Source organism: Bombus terrestris, chromosome 2 (genome assembly GCF_910591885.1).
Source record: "Bombus terrestris chromosome 2, iyBomTerr1.2, whole genome shotgun sequence".
Classification (NCBI taxonomy): domain Eukaryota; kingdom Metazoa; phylum Arthropoda; class Insecta; order Hymenoptera; family Apidae; genus Bombus; species Bombus terrestris.
Genome location: NC_063270.1, coordinates 6,775,867 through 6,793,852, shown reverse-complemented (window position 1 = coordinate 6,793,852; position 17,986 = coordinate 6,775,867). Strand labels below are relative to the sequence as shown.

Below are 17,986 nucleotides of genomic sequence, written 5' to 3'. Positions count from 1 at the left end.
ATTCCATTAAAAAAAACAAAGTTTTTGATGTTCATGCGCTCACCTACACAAAGTCTACTAACATTAAATATACATATCAAAATATACCTGTCTTCTTTGAAACAATTCAACTTTTATTTGAAACATTTTTCGCTATAGGTAGTAATGTATGATATAAATCAAAATGTTAATATCAATGTCAAGTGAGCGTGAGGTATCTTATATATATATGTATGTATAAACAAGAATCATCTTGAAATGCAACAGGCGCGTTCATCTAAAAACAAGATTTGTGACCGTCACGAAATGTCCCCTTCGAAAACAAATAAATTCTTCTTGAAACACCTTTTTGAATAACAAATACCTAGTTCAGGAAATAAAATTTCAAATGGAACAACCTGTATATGTATGTACATGGATTTATTTTAACCGAAATCGATGGAATATCTTGAGATATAGAAATTATCAAAAAAAATGTTTTTAGAAAAATTTTTTGGTATAAACAAAGGGGACATTACATCGCATAAATAATCTTTTTGTTGGTGCAATAATAGGGGAAATTTTTAAGTCAAATTAATCCTTTCATTCGATAGAATACAATGGCATTTATTGATGCGAATTCAATGATCTGCCGTTAAAGTAATTTTATACATATCGTACAAGTATTTGTGAATTCTTAAGGAGTCAATTGACATCTACTAAGCTGCTCGAACCGGCTGGTTCCAACGTCCCAACACGATGATCGTTCTTCAAATTATACAGCACTAGCCTGAAAGTGGTTGGAACACAATTTCAACAACAAATAGATCGATTGTGATGGATCAGATCTCGTTCCATAATCTTCATGCGAACTTTTCTCGTGGGATCACTTGAAGAAGATAATTTACAAAATAATCCGGAAATGTCTATAAATTACAGAAAAGGATTACAATCGCTTGCAGGAAAATGACAGAATAAATATTGAAATATTTTTAAAAGGAATCTTTAAAAAAAGAGTGGATAAATATGATTTTGAACATTGGTGAATACATATAAAGCAAATTTTTAATGATTATTGTTGCTGCTTTAATTAGATATCAGTAAGTACAAGTTAACTTCTTTCATTTATGCCATCTTGAATGATCCTTCATTTTCCGTACTTGTTATAATAGTGATATCCTTTTAATTGTAGATTGCACATATCTTCTAAGAAACATAAGATCAAGGAAGATAAAGGAGCATCACAGTAGAAATATTGCCTGTCAATTCGAGAAGAGAAAGTTAATAAGAAGAAATTTATGACATTATGCTAAATAATCTCATATGGTGGGTCATTGATATGATCTCAATAAATGCCATTGTATTATGATTAAAAAAGTATAGACTCTTCTCCGTTACTTCACTTACCTCAATTGTTAATTATACCTAACAATCGAGGAAACGCGATATAAATATATGATAGATATTTTTAAGACAATCAACAAATATAATTCATTCATTTTCTATTTAACAAAATAAGTAATTAAAATAAATATAAATTTGCTTGCCTTCTTTTTTTCTTTCATAATGAAAAGAATTTATGAGACCGCTACATTCTCGATTTTCACATAATAATAATAATGTCCATATTGATCTAATCTTTTCTATACAACATGCAGTGAACTTTTGTTGAGTCTGGTGCGTTTGGAAACCAACTATTACAACAACAACAGCGCTTTGTTCAATTCTAGAATGCAAATACTACAGTCGTGGTTTCATAACTTTAAAACTGGTTTTCTTATTAGCTAAAGCTTCAGTGCGTGCATATACACTTTCTGAACTACGTCTAATAATATCTATGTATTCGTCTGATGCTTGAAAGTCACATTTGTTTGTTTCATCATACGAATAACAATCTGATTTCTGTGCTGTTTGCATCAATTCTGTTTCCACCTGAAATATATAAAAAGATAATTATATCATTTTACCCATAATACTTTATAGAGATTTTTAAATAAATCCACATACCACTGATTCTCTACTTGTGTTCTTGTGGCACAAATTTTTAGAATGTACAGAATCTATTCGATCTTTTCTATATATATATATAGAAGGAAATAATTTAGTTATTCATATTTTTCATATTTATATTTTGTTATCTTTGTTACATACCTATGGTAACATGTACTTACTTCGATTCAGAATTATATCGTTTTCGAGACGCAAGATATTTTGATGAAAGGTACTCTTCTGGATAACTACAAATAGAACTTGTTCTTTCTTTCTTTTCAGTTTCTTCATAAGCACAAGATATTATATCATCTAAAGATAAGCACGATTTAGTAAAATGTTCTTTTCTATACGTTGAAGTTTCTGTTGTAACTGGCATATGTTCATGATCACTACAACTTTTATCACTAGCTACCATTTTAAGATTATCACAATCTTGTGGAGCTTCATTTTCTAAATTACAATCTTCGCTGTGCTTTCCATTTTTTAAAGTATTATCTACAACATCATTGATATTTATTAAGATTTCATTAATAATTGAAATAGATTCTCTAGCTTCATCTTTCTTAATTATGTTGTTATCATTCGAACTATCGTCCCCATTTTGACTACTAGTAAGTGCCATTTCGCAACTACTTATAGAATTCGAGCTTCTATCTCTTATATTTACAGGACTGTCAAAATTATCTGTAATGTTAGTTGACTTTGACACTGAAGTTGGTATCATGATTTCAATGTTATTTTCTATTGCAGTTTCATTATTTACTTCAGAACTGTTTTCAACATTTGTTATATTATTTAGAATAGCATTATTTAAAGTTTCATTACTACTATTACTTGACCTATCTTTTACTAGTACCAATGTTTTATTGTCTATGGCACTTTCTTCTGATTTACAAATTCGTTTTGATTGACTGCCTAAAACAAGGGATTGCACAGGTTTATCTAAACCTTGATCCAAAGAAGAACCGAGAGAAGATTTTATACTTTTTAATTGGCTCATAGATCGTGAAGATCGATGGCATTTTTCAAAAATTATTTTTTGCATTGGTGGTGTTATACTTTGTTTACTATTTCCAACTTCGATATCCAAAGATGAAGTAGAGTATGTTCGTTTCGAATTATCCAAACTGTAAAAGGAAAGATAAATTTTGTGAAATTAAAAAATATTTTATATCATTTAATTAAAATAGAAATATAACATACTGTGATTGATTTGGTTTAATATTTATCAGAGTAGCAAGATTTGGAAGTGTTGCCCTTAAGTCCGTTGTTGGAAGGCCGCAGTACCATCTTAATTGAGCTATATTTTTATTTAGTAAGTAAACAGCATAACGAAATTGTAGCTTATCTTTACTTCGAGCAAATAAAGGAAACCTAAAACGATAATTATGTATTACAAAAATTAGAAAGATGAATAGAAAGTAGAATACTCACTGTCTTTCATTGTCAGGTAAATTTTCTGTAATATGATCTATAACTTTACTACGTGATCCATAGTGTATAATAGGATATCTAGTAGGTATGTTAAGAAAATTGGCGATCATTTGTGTAGTATGTGCAACGAATCCCAATGCTACAGCAACTACAGTATCATTTGATAATTCTAAATCTTCGCTATCTGGTAAATGAACATCATGTATTCTAAATTTTCCATTTCCTCCCTGTGTAGCATGTAAATACATTAATTTATTTATTCACTTCATATTATTCTTTTCTAAAATTTCACATTCTATCAAATATCTTACACACCTGAGAAATAGGATATATTAAGCTTAATTCTGAAATTAATTGTCTTCTTCTATGTGCAAGTTGACTACTCAATTGAATATATGTTTCTCTTGTATCTATTTGATTTTGTCGCCATTCATGTAATCTTTCAATATCTTTATTCAATTCTCTATACCTTTCCATTAAATCAGAACCTGATTACAATAAATGTGTTAAAATTATTTTACTGAAATTATAATACACACATATATAGTCTCAGCCATATGGGATCACTGAAATAACTGCCTTATTTACAGAAAAACTTCTAGGACAAACTATTTCAAGGAGTACATATAATGGTGGAAATAACTTTTTCTCAAGATTATTTTTCGATTATCTTTTTTTTTTTTTTTTTTTTAAGATTTCAAGGTCATTTGTATACTTTTAAATGGAACCCTATACTCTTTTATTCATCGATTGATGAATTTGTTTATTCTCTATACAAAAGTATTAAGGTACTTGGGTCTGAAAATGTTTAGTTTAAAAGATATTTTAACCTTAATTTTGTAAAACTTGGCATATGAAAGACAAGAAGAGACACAAAGTGATACTCTTGTGTCAATGTTTTTCTTGTCTTTCATACATTACATTTGATGAAATTAAAACTAAGAGATCTTTTAAGTTATGTATTTTCCAACATAAGTATCTTAATACTTTTGTGTAAAGAATGAAGAATAGCATCCACTGGTGAAAAAAAATTTAGAGTTCTATTTAACAAAATACTAATTAAATAATCTTAAAATCTCATAAAAAGAAGCTAAATTTGAGGAATTATATGTGCATCTTTAAATAATATCACTTTGTCTTCAGAAATTTGTTCATGCAATGATAAATAAGACAGATATTTTGGCGATACCATTTAGCTGAGAGATTCCATATATTATAAGAATATCACTTAAAAGCTGATACCATAGTCTTGATTTTCTTCCATAATATTAGAATGCATCTGATTTAACACTCTTAGTTCTCCCATTTTTCTTGCTCTTTCTTGTTCTAACAATTTTGTTCTAAATTTTGCTACCTCTAATTCCTTACGTATTTTTAATATCTCTGCCTTCTTCTCTCTGCTCACTTTACGAGGTTGAAACAATCTGTTTAATGAAGATTGTGGATACTTTGATGGATGAAAGTTATCTCCAGAAGCAATTTGTATCCGAAGTGTTTGTACCGATTCCGTTTGCTGTTTTAATGCTTGCATTTTATTTCTTAAGCTGGTAAGCTTACTCACTGTATAACTATCTCTTATTTCAGATGCATTGACCTTTATATGTAGATACCTTTTTAATTCAGGAGTTTCAATGAAACAATATACTGGAGTGAAAAAGCCACCATGAAATTGAAAAATTAGAGAATTTTCTTTCAATATGGTTTCTAAATTATTTGATAGTTTTGGGCCAATATATGCCAAACCAGTAAAAGATATGCCCCATGTAAATATGGTTAGATCAGTAGTTGCATTATTGATGATTATCCTTTTCCACAATCTTACAATGACTTCTATTACAAAAAATAAAGAAGAAGAGATAATATATTATAAGTTTAATTAGAATTGCATATTGTAGTTATAAATACATTATATCCCAAAGCACCAATTTTAGTCACCTATGAGTGCATGATTACTTTTGAGGTACTAACAGATTATAAAGCTCACCACTGGCAGTAGAATAGCTGGTGGCATATATAGTTGGTACTTCTAAACTTGACCATCTTGGATTTGTATTATCAATTGCCTCGCTTGTATATATAGGAGAGGACATACTTGTTCTATGTAGGGTATAATAAAACCAGCAAATTTCATTATTTATATCTGTTTTCAGATTGCATCCTATTATTTGTATAAGATTCCTAAGTCTTAACTGAAAATTATATGTTCCGTAAAATAAATTGGCATACATTAATTTTATTGTATAAGCAGATATAATGTTAAGACATAAATAACTATTATTATAATTAAAAATCTTATTTCAAAATAATTAAATTGAATAAATGATTACATACAAAATTAAATATGTCATCATCGTAATTGATAACTTGTTTGTGTTAAAAATAAGATATATGATCATATACGCATACTTTCATAAATACAGTCATAAATTTATAACTTATGAAATTTTATAAAACTGAGAATGGAATAATCATTTTATGTGAATAATTACCTGCTGTGTAGCAAGAGGAAGCCAAGATTTATATCGTGGAAAAATGCGAGGTTGTAGAGTTAAGTCCAAATCTCTAACAAGGTTTTTCGTCTCTGAAACCTCCATTGTATATCTTCATAATACTGCACAAATAATATCATGAAAAAATAAAATAACCTAATGATAGAATATATTACGTGACAAGATTTAATTAACATTCACACTTATAATGTGCTTTGAGGTTATATTCTTATGTCTACGTATATTTAATGCTTAAGTAGATAATAATAAATAATATGGAATATAATATCTTTGCATAAGATTTTAATCTTCTTAATTCTATCTTTGACAATAATTATTCTTTTTAACTAGACATACGTCCGTTATAAAACACTGTCATTTCTTAAATTTTGACAGCTCTTTGCATTGACATTTCGCATATATCTCTATGTTCATTAAATTCTTTGATCAGTCATCTCTCAGTACCGCCAAGTATTTAAATTCGAAGTTACTTTATAACTTCTACAATTTTTAACATAAAGTCCACTAACACAATACAAGTAATACATTAAATTTAAATTTAAGATCATTGTCACAGCCACAGCCTACTTTAGATACAAGCCGTGGTGACAGACATTAAATCCGACAACAGTGCTCTACCAGGCCTCTCATCTCGATATAATGTAGAAATAATCTAGTAACTATGGCCTCCCGCGATTTTATGAAATGTTTATTTGTAATTTGTAGCACCTTCGTAGTATCATGTGGCGCCATGATGAAATAAATATCAAAATACAGCAAAACAATTATAGTTCAATGGAATAGAATGTACAATAATATCTATCTGATTTAGTGTCGGCTTTCCACCGCAATACAATTATAATACGTTAAACATTAAGTAACTTCATATCATGGCCTGGAAATATACAAAATACACTAGAAGACAATTAATTCTTTTGCTGCAGAATTTAATGAAGACACCATTGGTGTTTTCCATCATTGGGATAAAAATTATGTATCATACATACAATATCTTAAACAATTATGTAAATATATACTTATATATTTTTAAATATATAACAAAATGGTACAAAATATTGTACAACAAGCGTTTTGGCAATGTGGTCGCCGTTAAATCGACACACAGTACACCAATAACAATCTGTTTATGCATGTATATTATATAACATAAGTTAACGCCACTTTCATGTGTTAATTATCTACTAACGATTACTTTATCACTCAGCGATCTTATACGTTAATGGCAGTAAAAGATTAACTTGGATATCATAGATAAGATCGATAAATTATTTATCGCGTATGGACAATTAATTGATCTTTTTGTGCGTCTTCATTTTCCGTTGTTGCTAATGAAGGTAATTCTGCTTTAGTAGCTAATTGTAAAGCATGGAACCATCTGAAATGAAATTTAACGAATCTTAAATCGATTATAGACGGATCGATTGGCGGTCAATTGGCGAAAAATTTTAGTCAGTCGCTTTCTGTGAATACAAAAATTTGGACGACTATAAACAGCTAGTAACCGCAGTAATCACATTCTGTTTGCGTTTATTGCCTCGTCTTGTTGAACAAACTATTGCCTCAGTCGATTATTCGACTCGACCAACTCTACCGTAGTCGACCGATTTGGTTGGCCTGTTTATAGCCGCTCGTATAGATGATCGAATTTACATATGTATACATACATGTATGTATATGTACATATTATACAAATATCAAAATATACATGATGAAACTTACTTCTGTTTATCTTCATTTGATAACGCTTGTAAATAGTAACTTTTCCTAGAATGATGTATTTTAAGAGCTTTGGGTCTGTCCTTGTGACTTAAAGGATCCTCGTCAGATAATTTAATACCTTCCGTAACAATGAAACCAGGCATAGGAGTAGCCGTCAGAGCCATATTTTCAGATTCAGACTTAAAAGTATACAAAACAAAATCTGCATGTAATGCAAACCATCGTCGTGTCCAAGATTTACTTGGTTGTGTTTTTAACATAAGATATCCAGATATAACAGACGATGCGCTTGCTGAAACTTGTAATAAACTGGGTACTGGGCCGGACGTAGATGTCGAAGAAGGTGATTTAACAAGCGGTTGCGTTAAAGCGGTATAACAGAGGCGGCAAACTCTCATGTTCTTGTTATCCTCGAACAATAATTTTTGATTTGAACATTTACCGCAGACAACCTACAAATAACAAGTAAAATATTGTAAAATATTATAGGAAAGGATATTATAGGAAAGGAATATTATAGGAAAAATATTAGGGAAAATGTGGATGGATGTTAACTAATAACTGATAATATGTTTTCCATTCCCATAGTTTACAGGCCGATGGTTGTGAAATACCATCGGCGAAAGGTGGTACTCACTATTCCGCAAGCTCTGCAATTATGTTTCCGTTTCATCACGGAAAATATGACTTCACATATCATACATCTAGATACATCATCAGTCTTTACGACAAGAGTCTTCACATCGCCAGTTTTTAGACTCGCTTTTCTTTTCATCATTTCTTGCATAGTGTCGAACAACGCTTCGAGCCAAGCTGCCTTTTCTTCAGCCACATGCGTATATAATTCAACGCTTTTGTCTTCATCTCTTATGTAAAATGTGTTTGCTGTTTCTAGGTTGTCTCCTTCGATCACTTGCAAATTTTCGATCAGGAATTTAGCTCTTAATCGATACAATGGTCCGGGTATTAATCTTATCGAACAAAGTAATAATAAATCAGTAAACTGAAAGGCAGAACAAACAAAGAACATTTCCATCACTAAAGTCTAATATATGGTATTGATTGAATAAGTATTTATTATATGCATCAGTCAACAAATTTATGCACCAACGACCATACATCCAGATTGTATATTTAAGGTATGCATGTACATACCAGAAACAAATGTCTTTCTTGATGATCACCGCTTCTTGCTGAAATTTTAACAATACGACCCTCTTTTACAAGCTCCCGCGTAGCACTAACTAGATCTGTCGTATCGTATATACTCTCTTGTATTTCAAGAAGCTTTTTAAACTTGTCAATCTTCTTCATTGCATCATTCGTGTGATTAGCAGCAGTAGATACTAATTCCAACGCCTCTACGAGAAAGAAAGCCATGTCTGTTCGTTTGATTCTACGATTATTATCGTCGCCATCTACAGACGTCTATTTAAACGTGCCCCGTTCAATAGACGTTTAAATAGAAGCCAGTCCTTGCTAGATGCGCATTACTTTATGCGGAAGTAACTCATCGAATCGAATGGAACTCGAAAGATCCTTACTTTTAGTATCCTTGTAATCAGCATTTTCTTCTGTGAGGTTTCTCAAATAATCTTTCAGAAGAAGCTCGTATCTTGGTAATCTTTGTATAGGGCTTAACATATGATGTGGCAACGATAACTTGGCACACTCGTCCAATTTTTGAATCTCGTTGATAATAGCAGCAAATCTAGCGACTTTAATTTGAAGAGTCTGTATCAAGTTCATGGCATAATCAAAGTTTTTTACATATTCTGTGTACATCTTAAGAAAAGGTGCAAAATTCTTCATTATATCTCCGATTCTACGATCCGATTCCCAATTTTGCATCCTCTCTTGAAGTTGAGGTAACAGAAAATCGTTGTGAAACTTATAAATCGATTTGATATTAGAGAACATATGCTGGACAGTCTCTGGAGGAAACATAGGATGTGCTCTATTCTCTTGATCGATTTTGAACTGGAATACTTGATCGATCAATCGTAAAATGTTAACATAATTCTTTTCAGTAGCTAACAATTCTTCTGCAACTCGACGTGCATTTTTCCTTTTAGAATCTATACAAGCTGTGTTATCAACCGACTTTAATTTGGGAACCGAGTCATCAGTATGATCCACGATTATCGCGGAATTTGTGTCCAGTGATTTTGTTCTTTCGGATTCTTCTTCGCTCTCAGACTCGCTTATCGTATACGATTCCACTGCATATCGACGGGAATTTCTATCTGTGGTTATATATCTGCACATTAAATGTCTTATAAGATACTTTTCCTCAATTTTTTGCAATGAATTATAGTTGGCTTTAGTTAACTAACTCTATTAACTTACCTACTATTCCTGTATTCTAACATACTGTGCGATACTCGTACAAACGGTACCTGCATTGAATTCTCTTCGCTCTCTTCAATGTCAATATGTTCCATTGAACTTCCAGCTGACATTACAAATGAACGAAATCGTGGGAAATCTCTGAAGGAAGCAATTTTATGGAATGAATGTCCATCATAATCTTCCTGTTTCTTATCTTGTGCTATCATATTGGAATGACTGGAATCTTCATCCTGGCATTTCTTTGATTCATTTAGATCACTTTTTGTATCCATTACTTCATCAGGTTCCAACTCTGCGTAAAAGGTGCTGTTTGACATTTGTTTTTTTGATGCAAACATTTTAAGTGTTCCGCTAAAATCGCTTTTATCTTCAGATTTTAAAAATGGTCTTGTTGTCCAAAGTGAAAAATCTATTGATTGGTCCTGTTGCATTCTAAGCCTGTATTCATTAATCAATTAAACATTACAATAATTAATCCTTATATCAAATAGTGTACAAGAAATATGTAATTCTATAAAAAGAAAGGAGAAAAGATATTTGTTAGTTACCTTTTTGCAATATAATTATTTCACTCAATAAATACATTGGATGCTGAATTAATTGAAACCAGCATCGATTACCAACAACTAAGCCCCCACGAGCCTCGTTGATTATACGTTTGGCGAACATGAGTATACATCTAAGTATATCGTTGTACTTTGATACAAATCAACGAATTACTGCTCTATCGACTCTGTCAACGTGTTGTAGTTTTGCATTAAAACAAATATAATTAGATTTTCCAGCGAGAAAATTAAGATCATATGAACTAAATCCGTATCAAGCAACTATTATTTCACTGTTTGACAGAAATACTTAATAAAATTTCCTTTCATTCCTAAGCCTGGATCAAAACGGATCACAAAAGATTTTTAATATTTTATTAATTATTAACAATAACTGATAAGCAAAGATAAACAAAATCTTTCAGTTACAACCTCCAATTTTGATCTATTTTGATCCGTTTGCTATTAGTATTAGTAATATGGGTTAATATTGAAGATATATGAAAATCAGTATAGGCAGATACATATACACCATACACCTTGGAATAACGCATACGTGCCACCTATACTTATGTAAATATATGCATACTCATGATGCGTGACGCACTTGTATGCATTTACGCGTGTCTATAATATATTTTCTCATAGATACTGCATATTCATATATTTAACGAATGCACAGAATAAATTCGTAAAATTGTTAAAATATTTTTGTAAACAGTAAAAAGTAGGCTACGTTTATTTATTCGTTTTCCTTACATTCGTATAGTTACGATAGAATTGACCAATAGAGAACAAGATTAGATCAGCAACATGTATAAAGAGGGAGAGAGGGAGAGAGAGAGAGAGAGAGAGAGAAAGAGAGAGTTAGTGGTTCAAAAACTATTATAAGTGTCAAAAGCACGGTCATATACACGATCACATAATCGGATTTCAATATTCGCTAGGAAAACCATCATCACCATCAATCATAGTCTAGTCGTGAAAAATCAACATGGGAGATTAACAAAGTCCATGTTCTTGCGAGAGAGACAGAGATAAGTAAAGTGTCTCTGAGTCTGTCTAAACGGTAATCTTCTTGGTTTCCATGTGATTTTTCACTAGTCGTGCTTCAGGTTTTCCCTAGGCCTCACAGAGAGGATTTCCTCTATAGCTTCAGTATATGAGTGTCAAGACTTGTTTATATGATCGTTTTTCAGACAGAGATAGACATTTTACTCATCCCTATCTGTTTTGCAGAACAAAAACTTTGTTGTCTTCCATGTAGATTTTTCACGACTCAATTTTCGAACGACTGTGCCGAGATCTATTTATATGGCCGTGCTTTACTCCACTTATAAGTATACTATAGTCGGTCTAATACATCGAGACATAAAGATAGAGTGCGTGAGTGAGTTGAAAAAGCGATATAGGAATAAAAACCACGCTGCACAGAAACTTCATGTGTTCTTGTCTAATAACGCATGTACATTCATACAATAAATATCTGTAGTTTAATCAACGAGACGGGGCATAAATGTAAATAAAATTTGACTGTTGCGACTGCAACGATTGTCAACTAGTAACAATAGACTGTGTCGACTATAAGTGTAGCACCGAGTAGCATCAACATACATGCTTGATTAGACAAGAACAGAAGGTGTCTCTATACAGTATTCTCTTTCTATTTCCATATCGCGTCCACTTACGATTAAGCGGTAACATGATTCATTCGACTACTCCATCTTTATACATATCTCTGTGGTTTAACGCGACGAGTCCATAGATGTAAACAAATACACGTGTTTGACAGGGCAGAACAGGGCCTGCTTACAATTTGTTCCTGAAAAAATGTTAATTCACCTGGATAAGGATCCTCGGCAAAGATCTACTACAAATTTATCCCCGGGCATCGACACTAGGCAGCCAATAACTGGCAGCCGCAGCATCGATCACGTGATTATCAAATGACTATTTTGTTTATAGGTACTATCTGATTAGCCTCGTTCAACCACTCAAATTTAAATTATGTAGATAGTTAGTTTAATAATTTAGTTTGTAGTTTAAAGTTTAGTGCCTTGAATCGACTATAGTATAAAGTATAGAGTATAGTATGAGTATACATATCAGTATCAATGGTCTACCCCCCACCACGGGTCCTGTATATACGGCTGTGTTCAAAAATGAGTTGTCGTGCATTTAAAGAGATACATTCACCATCTATATAGTATTATTTTTCACAATAATATGTTGATGAAAGATACCAAGATTGTGATGAACAAACCAAATATAAGAATTGAAAGTCAAGCGGAAAGTATGTAACTATACTAAAACTATAGGAACATACAAGACTACAATTTGGAGAAGGTTATCGATTATGTCTTTTCGTTTCACGATGTAGCTTCGAATAAAAATCATCATTGAAACTGCTTATCTAGTGGTGCGTAAAATTTTTAAGCATTTTTGCGGCATTCAAATTTATTGAATTGATTATTTTCATCTTATTTAATATATGCGTATTCTCCGTCATGAGGTTTCGCGGGTGTACGAGTTTATGGGTAATATTTCCCAAGATTCTTTGGTACTAAATTACGAGGCTGCGCGAAACATCGAAAGTTGAATTCGCTATATGATGAAAAAAGACAAAGAAAATCGGAGAGAGAAACAAAAGACATTCGAATTTTATTCGACTTAAATACTTTCAATTTTGATTTATAGTTGAGGCATATTTCAATCAACAAATGGCGAATTTTTTGTGTATACGTCTTTCACTTCACCATAATTATAACTATTGCGACTCATCAATTCAATTTTTTCGTAATTACCAATGCAATAATCAGTATTACTTCTAGATACCGTCGTTCCTAATGCATAATTATAGGTACATATAGGAAATATTACTTGCGAGATGTAGTGGTACGCCGCGAGTCTTATGTTATCGTTATAATTGTTATGCGAATACATGTTGTATTGAGTAGTTAATCAATTGGTGTATCCTTTTGACTGCACAAGTACTGTTCTAAATATTCATATCTCAAAATATTCAGTGTTTGTGGGTAAAAAAATAATTTGGTACAATAGACACTATAATAGAATTTTCAATGCATCGCAAACGAGTTGATGCTGATGATCCCTGTTTTAAGACAGATGCTTACCTGCGGACATGAAACTAAGACACAAAATAATGATGTGGATCATCGACGATCATCGCGAAACGTTCTTTGTTCGCAGCTCTGGATTTGTAGAGAAATATGTCAACAGAAGGCGCAGAACTTTCAAATCGTTTCATGACTCGAGATGTCGAAACTATGTCGGACGAGACACAGGTAGAAGCATCTTATTCAGTATTCATTTACTGAAGCATTCATGTTATATCAAAAATACCTCTTACTAATCATTTTATTCTGCAGAACAATCGTATGGATATACTGGAGTGTCTTTCAGTTTTAATTAATGAAAATAATTCTGGGAATGATCAAACAGAAGAATTAACACTAGATGAACACCTATTGAGTGGTGGTACAACCTTGACAGCAGTAACGTTGCCTGATGGAACGCAAGCATTTGTTACCAATAATTTCAACGATGATGGTTAGAAACTAATCAACACACAAGAGGAATACACATAAAATGTTGTTTCTATTAATAGCAAAATAGATGCCACCATTTTACTTATCTGTTCATGATTTCAAGATTTAATGCGTGTACAAAGAATAATATTCAAATATTGATAGAGCTAATCAAACATTGTAATTTGTATTCCTGCATATTTCTAGATCTGTTATAACATCACAGATTCGTTTGTTTTATAGATATGAATTTAAAAAGGCAAACAACATTAGAATTGGAGAGTGGAGATACCTTATTGCTTCGAGATATAACAGAATTTGCAGAAGGTAAACCACTTCAACTGGAATTAGAGCCAGCAACATTAGTTCAAGCTCGTGACTCTACCATAGAAAATGTTGAAAACTATCCGCATGTAGAGTTTATCGATGGTAATGCTTATATGGTAGCTGGCCATCTTGATATTAGCAAAGATTTATGGGAAATTGAAGATGGGAAATTGAAGAAAAAGGATTCCAAGATTTTATTAAATAAGCTATCTACATCAAGAATAAGACATCCTTGTCCAAGGGAGGGCTGTTCAAAGGTTTACAGTACACCTCATCATCTTAAGGTAAAGATTCTTCCCAACATTATTGCAAATTAAAAGTTGATTCAGGTTTCTTCACAAAGATAATGTGAATGAATTGCAATATCAATTCTGTCAGAAACATGTTCTTGATTCAATCATTATTGTATGCCTTATATGAAAGCCATTATCAGAAAAATTTACTCACAAAGGAAGATCCCCACCCCTCAAAAAATTATGGATCTTTGGTGATATTTAGAGAATATATGTTAGGTATGTATTACACAATATTTTTTTACTGCCCAAATTCACTTTAAGGGAGTGAAATTGGCTCTTAAAAGTCCGGCTCTTTTGTAATTATGTGTTATAATTCAATATATACATTTTTTACGTAATAATAGTCCTAAGCAAAAGAAGTAACTTCTGTCTGAAAACATTTTTTCTATTTCTCACATTTTGCGAGTTAAAACGCAAAATCAGGAAATAACCGAATTTTCAAGGGTCAATTTTATCTCCTTAGAATGAATTTAGGTAACAAAGAAAAATTGCGTAATATATACTTATACAAGGTGAGTCAACAAAAGTGAACCACCTAAATAACTTTTTCAATTTTTGAGATATAGAGAAATGTGCGAAACAAAAGCCGCTTCGAGTAAATATGTTTACAAATTTTGAAGGTCACCTTCATTTTTTTTTAAATGGAATCATGTATTTTTGAACACAAAAAAGATCTTTCGAAACATTGAGATTTTTGAAAATTCTTAACAATCGACGATTGTTCAATAACGAGCTCCTTGCCTCTACCATGTATTTAGTACGCGAGTGTTTTGTTTATGTCTACTGACTTTTGTCATTGAATGGACTACATACATTGTACAGCGTGGATGTCTGGAAAGATCTTGTTTTTGTTAATAAAACCAAGAATATACTTTTTCAGAAGAACTTACTACGAATTTTTCTCCTTCATTGATTATTACGTCCTTTATCTCGATTGATCCTAAATAATTGTGATATTTGAATTCATCTTGAGAAGGGCTACAATTGTAGATGATTAAAAATACGTGGTTCTATTTAAAAAAAAATGGAGGTTCAAAACTCGTAAATACGTCTATCTGGGAAAAATTTTTTCTATCACGTAACTTCCTCGGAACTAAACAACTCTTGTTTCAAACATTTCTTTGTATCAAAAAAAATGAAAGAGTTATTTAGGTGGCTCGTTTTTGGTGACTCACCCCGTATATCCTCTACATATCTTTAAAGTTTCATAATTTTTTGAATTTGTGAGTTAGGAATCTTCCTTTATAAGTTTGGAGCGCGTTTCATTAATCTATCATACGCTCTACCATATTCGTAAATTTAGATAATACCAACGTCCAAGTGAATGAATTTGTTTGATTCTCGAAGATTTAATTACAGTTAGTTAAAACGAAGAAGTTTACAGTCAGTTAAAAATTAGTTAAAAATTACAGTTAGTTAAAAAAAATGAAGTATTATTATCATATTATATAAAATAGTATCGTTAAACCAGGTTCACGAACGATCCCACACCGGTCAACGACCATACAGATGCACACATCCAAAATGTAAGAAGAGCTTTTCGACAGGATACAGTTTAAAAGCGCATTTGCGTACGCACACAGGAGAGAAACCTTACAAATGCCCAAACGAAACGTGCGATAAAAGTTTTAAAACATCCGGAGATTTGCTAAAACATGTACGGACCCATACTGGAGAACGGCCCTTCTTATGTCCGTTCAATGGATGCGGTCGTTCCTTTACTACGAGTAATATTAGGAAGGTAAAAATTTGGCAATACAGCGTTTCAGGTTTGCGATTAATGGAACAAATTCTGTGTACTGCATGTGTACTAGGTTCATGTCAGAACGCACACTGGGGAACGTCCATACAAATGTACACAACCTAAATGTGGCAAGGCGTTTGCTAGTGCAACAAATTATAAGAATCATATACGAATTCATTCGGGTGAAAAACCTTACGTATGCTCTATAGAAAACTGTGGAAGGAGATTCACAGAATATTCTAGTCTTTACAAGCATCATCTCGTTAGTAATTTCTTTACTCTTTGTATAACGTGATTACCTGACATTCAACACATTTCTCTATTTTTTAGGTTCATACGCAACAACGTCCGTTCGAATGTAAAATTTGCTTGAGAAGGTACAGACAAAGTAGCACTCTCGTGATGCACAAAAGAACTGCTCATTCATTAGTCGATAATGATGATAATGTCGATGTTCTCTGCCAAGAATCTGTACAAGAGACTTTTAGTCGAAGCAAAGATAGACGAAAAGGAAGCATTATGCGAGATAACGGTAATTCGTCGTTAAAGGTAATTTAGAAGATATCTTGTATTTTGAATACGTTTGGAGAAAAATTTTCAAATTTTTCTTTTTACACTTTCGGGTATAACCGAAGATCACAGAAAAAGATGGACAAATACAGATTTCCAAAGCGACCGATGATTTAAATGATAACGAAACGCAGATTTTATTGGTCGGTGATCCTTCACAAATTGCAGCATTACAGGTTCGTTGTTTTTTATTTTCCTCCTTTATTTTTTTTCAACTTGATTTGTTCCTAGAATTTAATAATAGGACGCTTGGTTATATTTGTTATATTTTATGTCTTACTTTTAGCAGAAAATTGAGCTAAACGGTGGTTTCGACGAACCTGGTATTGATACATCGTTCGAAGAACTAAATATAAAGATTGAAGATATAGAACTTGGATGGCACTGATACATCTTCAAAATCATTCAATGAATATTAAATAGAAACAGAAATTGCCTGTTCTTTCTTTTGTCTATTTCCTCAATTATCTATTGTATACTGAGTCTTTTATATATGTACGTATAATTTGTTGTTCTATCGATCTTAGCATTGAGAATTAAGGACAACTTTGGCCTACACGTCATCGAAGATAGTCTAAAAAGGAGCATTTTGTTTATTAATTTGAAGATACATTTCGTCACTATCAACAAATAAATTGGATTGGAATTTTGAATCGTTCTCCTCGAACATATAATAGTACAAAAGTTACTTCGTTGAAAATTTCCTTCTTCTTTTCTTTTATTCGTATTATGAGATTTTTTAACTCGTTTCGATGTTATACACTTACATCGAGTGAAACCCGTAAGCAGGTGCACATTTATTTCTTGTTTCGCATTTTTAATATAATTATAGATATATTATGAGTTTATAATGACACATACATATATCTAATTTCGAGATACAAAATATGATTAAAACAAGAACTTTTGATGGTACACATTCTTTTGAACAACATACTTTTGATAAAATATTATCCCTTAGAATCCTATGATATCCTTCCACTATATAATA

General features: G+C 31.8%; 3 protein-coding genes across 17 annotated transcripts; 1 reads left to right on the top strand and 2 right to left on the bottom strand.

Moving 5' to 3' along the window:
• Positions 1–564: 564 nt before the first annotated feature.
• Positions 565–6,763, bottom strand: LOC100645157 (UV radiation resistance-associated gene protein). 4 transcript variants are annotated; one of them, XM_012315671.3, is made up of 10 exons: positions 5,874–6,763; positions 5,369–5,573; positions 4,627–5,214; positions 3,700–3,872; positions 3,385–3,611; positions 3,154–3,324; positions 2,935–3,077; positions 2,130–2,865; positions 1,966–2,032; positions 565–1,890 (listed from the first exon to the last, which is right to left on the bottom strand). In XM_012315671.3, the coding sequence occupies exons 1-10, from the start codon at positions 5,976–5,978 to the stop codon at positions 1,699–1,701; spliced, it is 2,607 nt and encodes an 868-aa protein (XP_012171061.1). In that variant the 5' UTR covers positions 5,979–6,763; the 3' UTR covers positions 565–1,698. The 4 variants fall into 4 exon arrangements, with proteins under 4 accessions (XP_012171061.1, XP_012171050.1, XP_012171055.1 ...); XM_012315660.3 differs by having other exon boundaries at positions 2,130–3,077; positions 5,874–5,995; positions 6,075–6,763; XM_012315665.3 differs by having other exon boundaries at positions 2,130–3,077; positions 5,874–5,995; positions 6,231–6,763.
• Positions 6,764–6,894: 131 nt separating this feature from the next.
• On the bottom strand, positions 6,895–12,440 carry LOC100646734 (FYVE, RhoGEF and PH domain-containing protein 4). 3 transcript variants are annotated; one of them, XM_012315697.2, is made up of 8 exons: positions 12,353–12,440; positions 10,514–10,698; positions 9,963–10,403; positions 9,158–9,873; positions 8,769–8,974; positions 8,251–8,616; positions 7,614–8,065; positions 6,895–7,269 (listed from the first exon to the last, which is right to left on the bottom strand). In XM_012315697.2, the coding sequence occupies exons 3-8, from the start codon at positions 10,394–10,396 to the stop codon at positions 7,164–7,166; spliced, it is 2,280 nt and encodes a 759-aa protein (XP_012171087.1). In that variant the 5' UTR covers positions 10,397–10,403; positions 10,514–10,698; positions 12,353–12,440; the 3' UTR covers positions 6,895–7,163. The 3 variants fall into 3 exon arrangements, with proteins under 3 accessions (XP_012171087.1, XP_012171074.1, XP_003393762.1); XM_012315684.3 differs by lacking the exon at positions 12,353–12,440 and adding an exon at positions 10,943–11,097 and having other exon boundaries at positions 10,514–10,848; XM_003393714.4 differs by lacking the exon at positions 12,353–12,440 and having other exon boundaries at positions 10,514–11,097.
• LOC100646616 (zinc finger protein 76) lies at positions 12,337–17,910 on the top strand. 10 transcript variants are annotated; one of them, XM_012315767.3, is made up of 9 exons: positions 12,337–12,475; positions 13,721–13,815; positions 13,900–14,080; positions 14,302–14,669; positions 16,153–16,422; positions 16,496–16,687; positions 16,756–16,974; positions 17,061–17,171; positions 17,282–17,910. In XM_012315767.3, the coding sequence occupies exons 2-9, from the start codon at positions 13,741–13,743 to the stop codon at positions 17,381–17,383; spliced, it is 1,518 nt and encodes a 505-aa protein (XP_012171157.1). In that variant the 5' UTR covers positions 12,337–12,475; positions 13,721–13,740; the 3' UTR covers positions 17,384–17,910. The 10 variants fall into 10 exon arrangements, with proteins under 10 accessions (XP_012171157.1, XP_048270263.1, XP_012171124.1 ...); XM_048414306.1 differs by having other exon boundaries at positions 13,633–13,815; XM_012315734.3 differs by having other exon boundaries at positions 12,342–12,475; positions 13,637–13,815.
• Positions 17,911–17,986: the final 76 nt, after the last annotated feature.

Bases quoted from the DNA above. Each gene is read 5' to 3' on its own strand.
- LOC100645157 (XM_012315660.3), bottom strand. From the start codon at position 5,978: ATGGAGGTTTCAGAGACGAAAAACCTTGTTAGAGATTTGGACTTAACT. The intron at 3,873-4,626 runs GTATCAGCTTTT...TATTGTAATCAG, and splicing joins GGAAGAAAATCAAGACTATG to GTTCTGATTTAATGGAAAGG. The intron at 1,891-1,965 runs GTATGTGGATTT...TATATATTTCAG, and splicing joins ACACAAGTAGAGAATCAGTG to GTGGAAACAGAATTGATGCA.
- LOC100646734 (XM_012315697.2), bottom strand. From the start codon at position 10,396: ATGCAACAGGACCAATCAATAGATTTTTCACTTTGGACAACAAGACCA. The intron at 8,066-8,250 runs GTGAGTACCACC...TGTTATTTGTAG, and splicing joins ATTGCAGAGCTTGCGGAATA to GTTGTCTGCGGTAAATGTTC. The intron at 7,270-7,613 runs GTAAGTTTCATC...ATTTCATTTCAG, and splicing joins TCAAATGAAGATAAACAGAA to ATGGTTCCATGCTTTACAAT.
- LOC100646616 (XM_012315767.3), top strand. From the start codon at position 13,741: ATGTCAACAGAAGGCGCAGAACTTTCAAATCGTTTCATGACTCGAGAT. The intron at 14,081-14,301 runs GTTAGAAACTAA...TTTGTTTTATAG, and splicing joins CAATAATTTCAACGATGATG to ATATGAATTTAAAAAGGCAA. The intron at 17,172-17,281 runs GTTCGTTGTTTT...TCTTACTTTTAG, and splicing joins CACAAATTGCAGCATTACAG to CAGAAAATTGAGCTAAACGG.